The following is an 8,773-nucleotide window of genomic DNA, read 5'->3' as shown; positions in this document are numbered from 1 at the left end:
ATGTTTGCTTCCAGTCCGTGTGCAGTGGTTTCAGTATGTTGGGGAGCAGTTTTAGGGGGTCGAGCTGATGGGAAGAACAGGGGAGGAAAGGATTGGATGATTTGAGTTTAAAAGTTGGGGTAAGTCCTTCTTGGAGGTGGGGGGAGGGGCGGTGTGGGAGAGAGAGACTGAGTCGGGGAGTGAGCAACCAATCGCTCACGAAACACATGCGGAGCTGCTGCGGGAGGAGTGTGATGCAGAAGCGGCGAAGTGAGAGCGAGCAGAGAGAGAGCGAGCGGGAGAGGAGCGAGCTGTGACTTCCACAGAGGCAGCCGGGAGAAATCACCAGCCGGGATTTGCTCCTCTCTCTCTCCCTCTCTCTCTCTGATTTCAATTCAGCTCCTCCCCCGTGTGGTTGTGGCTTTGCTTTCCATCAAAAGCCCGATCAGCGACTCCAGTCTTGGGGGGGGGGGAAAAAAGAAAAAAGGAAAAAAAAAGAAAAAGAAAAAAGAATAAGAAAAAAAGAGGAAAAAGTATTAAAGAAGGAAAAGAAAACAAGGGAAAAAAAAAGAAGGGGGGAGAAAGTAATCTCCCCTAGCTCCCGGCTGCATCTAATACAGCAGAGTCTGAAACTTTATGGAGTTGTCGCTGTGTTTACCCCGCGGCGGGTGAATCGGTAGCACCCTGCTCTGCTCTCTCGCTCCTGCTTTTTCTTCCTCGCACTCATCAGCAGTCAGCAGCGATGGAAAAAGTTGCTGGCTGGTACCCAGCCTGGCACGTTGCTCTCCTGTACTGGACATGGCTTTTCCTCTTCACTTTTGGCTTTACCGGTGCAGAAATAACTTGCAGATCCTGCCATTCCCAGGTGAAGCCGCAGCAGCAACATCCGCAGCAGGGAGGATTATTAATGCATTTGAGGACCGACGGCGGAGCAAAGGAGCAGAGGAGGTTCCCGGGGGAGAAGGGAGGTGAGAGAGGGCAAGGGGCCGGGACAGAAACGGAGGAGGATGCCGGGCTGCAAGCGACCCTCGCCCCTGCTCCCGGGGAGACGAAGTTCAGCGGCTGGGAGACCCGGCGATTGACGAGGGACGCCGAGAAAGCGGCACCGACGCCGGCTCCCACCGAGGAGCAGCCTCTCCGGGGCCAAGGGTCCCCGGCGGCGGGCGACCGGCCGGGCTGGAGCCGTGGCCGTGGCCGAGCCCGGGTGCGGCGGCGGCGGGGCCGGAGCCCGCGGGGCGCGGCGGGGCGGGAGCCGGGGGCGGCCGGCGCCGCCCGCTTCGGGCTGGAGGAGCTGCGGCTGGGCAGCACCACCTTCGCGCTGGCCGGCGACTCGGCGCACAACCAGGCCATGGTGCACTGGTCCGGGCACAACAGCAGCGTGAGTATCGCCGCCGCGGGGGCCGGCGGGCTGCGGGGCATGCCTTTCTCCTCCTTCTCCTTTTCATTTTTCTTCTTTTTTTATCTCTTTGCTTTTTTTGGGGGGGGGGGGGAAGGGAGGGGGGGGGGATGGGATAGGAGATGGAGGGTGCTGTGTTTTTCTTCTCTGAGGGTGGGCATTGCGCCTCCGGGCGCTGGGGATTGGCTTCGCTTAGCAGTGTGCAGTGGGGCAGAAGTGCTTCAAAAGGGCCATTCTTCTAGAGCAAAAAAGCCCCTAACTTTCCACCGTCCGCCTCGCTGGGCACAGCCCCCTTCAACCCCCTTTCCTTCACTCCGGAGACAGACAGGGATAAACCAGAGCGCAGCTACTTCCAGCCTCCTTTTCCCCTCATCCCGGAGGCAGAGAGGGATAAACTGTGGCCGTCGCCCTCGGCGGTTAGGGGAAGGATGGGTCTGGGAGTGGGGGAAACTGTCCTTACACCTTGCCTTTCCTCCCCCACTGGGAGTCTGGGAGGCTCAGCTGGGAGCAAGGCCTGGGAAAGCCTTTTTGGTGCTGCTTCTCCTCCTCCCAGCCCTGGGGACTTATGTCAGCCCAAGGGCTTGTCCTCAGGCCCCGCTGATGGGTTGATGCTGGAAGGCTTCAGGATGCCAAGGTGCCTCTGCACAGGGGATAAAGCTGCCTTTTGCCTCTTTTGTCATCAAGGTCTTAAAATGAGACAGTTCTTGTCTCTTGTTTGTAATCTGGACCTTTTCTCTGAAATATCAGCACAACAAAACCAGCCAGAGAAGTAGGTGACTGCTTTCCAGGCTGTAGTAGTGGCATCAAAGTTACCAAGGTAACTTGAGCCCTGTACCCCTCCATCCTCTGCTGCAGAGGTAGCCTGGAGCCAAAGGGCTGAGGCCTGGGGAAGGCAAAGTTAGTTGCCTGGCGTGCTTTCTGCCTGCCATTAACTCTGCTTGTTGACTAGCAGAAGTGTGTGGGGGGGAACTGTATGTCTGAATGCTCCAACTTCTGTCACTTTGCCTCTTAGAGACAGCAAGCAGAATGCTAATAAGAAGGATGCCGGCACTACATGGTCGTTGCCCATACAACTTCCCAGGAGAAAGAGGGACTCGGGCTCTTCTCCTCTAAGGTGTCTGCAGCTGTAATGTCGGAAGGTTTTTGGCTGCTTGACACAAAACCTGGGCCTCCATTTCAGCTTTTAGTACTAGGAGCCTGGTAACATTTTGAAATAATTGGCCTAATTATGATGAATTCCTTTTGGTATAGATTGTATTGAGATATATTACAGCCACCCAATTTAGAACTACAGCGGAAGTCATGAGAACCTCACTGTGGGGTTCAGCCCTAGTTAATTAGGACATGGTTTTATGGTCTCATCAGGAGCCTTTTAATCAATTAATTGACAGAGGAATACTTGTCATCTCCATTTTGAAGGACTTTCCCCTTTCTTCACAACTCAGCTAGACTGTCTCTTACATCATTATGCGAACAGAAGCTGCCTTGTAGGAGCTCAGGTCTGTTCATACAAATTGAATTGAGGCTGACACTGGTTCAAACTGACCCATTTGCTAAGAAGAAGCTTCTGATATAAAAAGTCATCCAGCAGGCATCGGTTTTCCTGGTCTACCACTGCAATGATATTTCATCTGTACATGTGTATTTATATGCATGTATTGTTACATATGTGGTTTATTATCCGTGTGCTTAGGTGTACATATACATGTATATATGTTTCTGCTTATTGTGGTGGTATGGACTATTAATGCCAGGGACCAGTTAACTTTCTAAGTGTCTTAGTATACAAATGTTTTCAGGGAGCTATGAGGAATTGTTTTGGTACTGTCCTTCCCAAAGAGCCATGGGTTGCATTGTGTGTGGGGAGATTATACTCCCACCTTGCTGTGGGTAGCTCTGGCAGTGCTCTGTTACCTTGTTCTGTAATTGCATCCCCCTTAAAACAGTAAGTGAAGCTGGGCCCCAGAAGGATAGGGATGCATGACAGGCTTCTCCAGCCTTGGCTGAAGCAACGATGTGTGCTCAGTAGGTAGCCCAAAGTGGCATCGACACAGTTTCTCTGCATGGAGGTTTTGGTTTGTTATCTGTGAAGATACTGGGTCTGGGAAGTGGCCGGGGTGAAATGCTTCCTTTAGGGTACAATGTATGTAGCTCTGCCTGCATGAATGTCGCAGAGGATCCCGTGGTGCTGCTTGCAAGGGATGCTGTGTAACCCGGGTGCCCTGGCCACACTCCAACAGTGGTAGCTGCCAGCTTCCTGCCTGCGTTTCCCTGCCGTAGCAGAGGGATGCAACAGCTTTTACCTTTCACACGGGCACAGGGGTACTATGAATATCATCATAGTTTGCAGCATCTATGTAAGTACAGGAAAAATCCAAAAATAGAGCTCAAACCATTTGAACTCTCTTTAGATGGAAAAGCTGGAAAATTGAAGTGTTGTCAGCACTAAGTTGTTCTATTGCAATGTACTTGACACTGACAGCCTCAGTGTAGTTCCCTATACCCTTGTTTTGGCAGTGGTTTTGTTACAATTGAAGTACTTCCAATGGAGAAGGGACACCTGAAAGGACTCCCGATTTCTATAGAGATTGTTCTTGTAGCTTCTTTCAGGCTTGGCTGTAATTCCATGTTGACTGTGAGCATGATCTAGCTGATGGCATTCTGCTCTGTGGATATGCTTGCTGTATGCTTGGCCACAGGTACAAAAAGAATAATAAATAGTGCTTCAAGTCATGCAGGTATAACTCCACCAACAGAAATTATTTTACATGAAGGATTATTTTGGTCCATCAGTGACTTTAGGTACTCCCTGGACAGTTTACCTTCCAACACAATATCAGTATCCAGAAATTTAGAGTGTGCCCAGCTCACATCTGTAGGGATACACTTCACATTGTTCGTAGTCCCTCTCGTCTACCTTGGCTTTTCACCAATGGAGTCAGCAGGCGCTCCCCAGAGGACAGCATAAGTTTAAGGAGCCTGGATAGTCAGGTGACCTATAAGAATGAAACCAGGGGTGTATCCAGTGTTGCATTAAAGTACAGGTGGTCCTCAGGCTTTCTCAGACTCCAGGGGAGAGGAGGCTCTCTGGCGTCTCCACAATCCTGAGTCAGTCTGCAAAACAGACAAGAGTGGCTGCAGCTAAGTTGGGTGCTGGAGATGGTCTTCTGCTTGTGCTAAGTCTCAGGCTGTCTGGGACTGATTCAGGAAGGTGTTAACTGGACCATGCCAGCACCCTGCCTTTGATCATTTTGATAGTATAGTGAGAGTGTAGGTTGAGACTGTGATTGGGTCCTGGCATTGGTTAATTTATTTGCATTGATACATCCTGAGAGCCTTTCCACTGGTGTCTCTAGAAACCAAAGTAAAAGATCCTATGAGATAAAATATTTCTCAAATCTCTGCTACAAGACACACAAGTGAAATCTCCTGCCTTTTTGCAGCACTGAGAAATACCATCCTTGGTGTGGAAGTTGGCAGGTTGCTTAGTGTCCAGAGACGTCAGACATCAAATGTGCTTCCTAATGTGGTGTATCCAAACACGGTAGATGTAGAGTCCCCATAGCTCCCTTAATGCTGTGCTAGGAGACTAGCTAGGAGACTAGGAGAAAACAGCTAGCAGAGACTGGTGTGTGAAGATAAAAGAGGAACTTTTCTTTAATGGAGAAACAAATCTCTAGGAGTTGTCCATTATAAGACCTGGGATATGGATGGTTCTCAGCGTTTACAGGAAATGAAGCCTCCTTCTGTCTGGCTTGGAATGAGATTAGTGCCTTACTTGTTCCTTTGAAAGTACTCTGGAGAAACGGCAAAAAAATTGGAGGTCAGAAGGTAAGGAAGTCCAAGCAAGAGCCCTGATGCTATAAGGTGATGCTGTGAAGGAGTGCAGCATGGGTTTCACTTTCACATAATAAGGCAGTCTACTTTTCCTTGCTCTAGACAGAGTGCTCTCCTGGGCTGGATATTGGTGTAGATCTCAAAGATCTGCAAAGAATTTGATCATGTGTTCTGCTGTACACCTGAGGACTGGCTTTTACATGGTCACAGTGCCTTTCAAGAGCTGGTTCAAACTTCTGTGATTTAAATGGCTGGAAAGACAAAGCTGAGCATAGGTCCTCCACAACGGAAGATCCTCAACAGACTGATGGAGATGGAATTTGGACCAGATGCAAAACAATAATCACCAGACAGGTTTTATATTCTCTCCACAGCAGAAAATCAATACAGCTGGTGAGTCCAGTGCTGGATAAAGCCTGCAAGGTTATCATTGCTGTTGTCAGGTGATTACACTGGCACACAGGAGAAGAGTTAGGTCTGTTATGGGAGGGCTTTTAGGCAAGATGAGACTCTACATTAGGAATTATTTGCAAATTTTACTTGATGTTACGGGCAGGACAAACTGGACACAGGTAAGGCAGACTGACAATGCACCTATACATTTGTAGTGCACTGCATTTTCCCCCGGACAAAATAACTGTGCATAACTCCTTGGATTTTCAGTTGAAGCATTCAAACCTACTTTATAAATTACGAACTTCAAAAATGGCACAGGGCTGCAGCAGGTACTACATCCTACAGCCATAACCCGATCCAACTGCACCTTAAAACCAGTTTGGTTTCTTTCAACACATCCTCTTAGTGCCTTAGAATCATAGAATCATAGAATGGTAGGGTTGGAAGGAACCTTTAGAGATCATCTAGTCCAAACCCCTTGCAGTCCACCTAGATCAGGTCGCATAGGAACATGTCGAGGCGGGTCTTGAAGACCTCCAAGGAAAGAGACTCCACAACCCCTCTGGGCAGCCTGTGCCACGGCTCCCTCACCCTCACAGTGAAGTAGTTTTTTCTTATGTTTAAATGGAACTTTTTGTGTTCCAGCTTCATCCCATTACCCCTTGTTCTGTTGCTAGCTACAATAGAACAAAGGGATGTCCCAGCCTCCTGACACCCCCCATTTAGATATTTGTAAATGTTAATAAGATCCCCCCTCAGTCTCCTCTTCTCCAGACTAAACAGCCCCAGTTCCCGCAGCCTTTCCTCGTATGAAAGATGTTGCAGTCCCCTGATCATCTTGGTGGCCCTGTGCTGGACTCTCCAGAAGCTCTCTGTCCCTCTTGAGCTTAGGAGCCCAGAACTGGACACAGTACTTTCTCCTTTCTGGATAGCAGTTACAAGCCTTCTTCTGGCTGTTCGAAACTTCTGTCTGATTTCTATTCTAACATTGCCATTGGGCAATTTAGATGATTTTTTTTCTTTCATTTGTGCATGTGTCTTTTAATTAAAGTTGTTTTCCTTCCCTGGCACGCACTTCCCCTGGAATTGTTTTACAGGCAGTGATCATATTCCCTTTCAGCCTCTGGTTTGCTAAGTCAAGCAAGCACTATTCTCTCTCTAACTGCTTGTAAGACAGGATGTGGAAAGTGAACTGTGAATTTCTAGGAGTCAGGTTCTCAAGAGCTCAAATTCAAGTCAGCATTTTGCTTTTGATGAACACGGTTCCATGCAGATGATAACAAATGTATTCCCCTTTACTAGTGAGCAAGTAAAGGCATGGCAAGTATCTTAAATTGCCAGTATTATTCTGTTCAGACCAGAATGGGGAATCACAATCAAAATGTCACTCTTCACATGTTCTCACTCTGAGACTTTTTTTGCACAGAAGCTGTGTTCATGCAACAGGCTGTAGTTGGTACCCTCTGTTCTTCACTTGCTGGCAGAGCTGAGGCTCCAATGTAAAACCAGGGATGAATGAGAATCTTCCAGCATCATGCTGTGAGGTGGCTGTTGTAATGTTGTGTGACACTGAGATAGTTCATTGCTCCCATGGCAATTGCATTATTTTAAAAGAGGACTTTTAAAGAAGTGAACAGGTGCCCAAAAATATTAATCTGAAGAGGATGCCTCTATCAAAATACTTCTGTGAGATGTAGTATTTGTTGCTTTCATATTACAACTATCTATAAATGTATTAAAAGTGTTATGTACCAGATGCTGAGACTATTTCAGGCTAATCTCTTGCTACAGCTAATGAGAATGTATTTAAGAAAGGATGATTAAAAAGTGAGGAAAAAAAGGAGGAGACTTACACCAATAAAAAAATCAAGTCAAATGAAATTATTGCTAAAAGTCCATTGTTTCAAATTTTGGTCTTCTGAACTAGATTTACTTTTGTGTAGGTCATAAAATACTTCACATCCATGCTAGAAATGAAGCCTCCTTTAAAAACAAGCCTTCAGTGAGAAAGCACTGGAAATTTTCCTTTAACTGAGTAGGGCTTTATTTCTTTAACCAGAAGGCTTTGATGGTTTTTAGGGGTGTTTTTTTTTTCTTTGAATGTGTTTGGAGAAAATGAGTCAATGGCCATAGTATTTCTTCTGTGTGGCAGTCCATCTCTAGATATATTTCTTGCCTAGGTGAAACATAGGCTTTTCATATACAGAATATGAAATAAGATACGTGGGAAACTGTTAATAAGCATAACCTGCAAGCAGTGGGTGAAAGAGAGTCTGTGAGGACTAGGAGAAAGGCTTGTCATTGTGTGAATCTGGTCACTGTGAAAGAGTTTTGGACATGGTGAGGATCTTCCACCAGACTGACAGGTAGGATATGCAAATCCTATCATGAGGGGAGATTAAGTAGAATAATGGAAGAGCTCTGACAGTTGCAACTGGCATTCATACCATATTGAGAGGCCATAAACTGTATAAAGCAGTAGAGTTATAGCTTTCAATCTTCTTAATACCGTGCTTCATAATAGAAAAGGGCTTTCTCCCTTTCCTCCTGACTTCAAATAAGACTTTTGTATTTCCCTGACCTGGCAATCATGAAGAGGTCCATCCAGAGGGGGAAGCAAGGAGGTCAGAAGTCCTCAACTCATTCTGGAGAGGTTAGAGACCATTCTGACCTATTTTATTGTGATATGGCTTTACATACAAAGGGCTGCAAGATTAGCACTGGCTTTGGACATTCTCACATCCTCTGGGCCTTTTTTACTACACCAAACTGAATACAACTGTGACGTTGTACAGAGCTCCAGCGAGGGCAGGGAAACTGCCCCATCAAAGACCTCCTTCCTCTGGGAAAAAATGCTGTAGCCTGGCCAGAGCATTTCATAGGTTCATGTTGATTTCCCAAGGCCCCTGAGAAAAAGCCCCAAACAAGCCAAAATTGTGAAAGTTTAACATTTTTTTTCACTGTTTTGTTTCAAGGTGACATTTTAAAAATGGATTTCTAGTTCTTTTATTCTATATCTAAAAGTGATCCAGTGATTCAAAAACCTTGATTCAGTGTCTCACACAGAGGCATCTAGTGACATTTGAGGTAGTATTGCTTCTAGCTGCTGCTTCATAGGGCAAGGGCATCCTGCGGGTCTTACCTGATGCCCAGACCAGGGACTGG

At 47.0% G+C, this 8,773-nt stretch overlaps 1 protein-coding gene across 2 annotated transcripts in view; it reads left to right on the top strand.

The window, feature by feature from the left end:
• Positions 1–721: 721 nt before the first annotated feature.
• Positions 722–8,773, top strand: part of LOC104550109 (VPS10 domain-containing receptor SorCS1) — a 297,789-nt gene continuing 289,737 nt past the window's right edge. Inside the window, exons 1-2 of one of the 2 annotated variants that reach the window (XM_062000965.1) lie at positions 722–1,128; positions 1,162–1,357. In XM_062000965.1, coding sequence (XP_061856949.1) covers positions 722–1,128; positions 1,162–1,357 — 603 coding nt within the window. Of the gene's footprint in view, positions 1,358–8,773 lie in introns of both variants that reach the window. The other variant, XM_062000964.1, reaches the window with a different exon arrangement.

The sequence above is a fragment of the Colius striatus genome, chromosome 8, assembly GCF_028858725.1.
Source record: "Colius striatus isolate bColStr4 chromosome 8, bColStr4.1.hap1, whole genome shotgun sequence".
Classification (NCBI taxonomy): domain Eukaryota; kingdom Metazoa; phylum Chordata; class Aves; order Coliiformes; family Coliidae; genus Colius; species Colius striatus.
The sequence above is the reverse complement of the archived record's forward strand: the minus strand, read 5'-3'. Positions and strand labels throughout refer to the sequence as shown.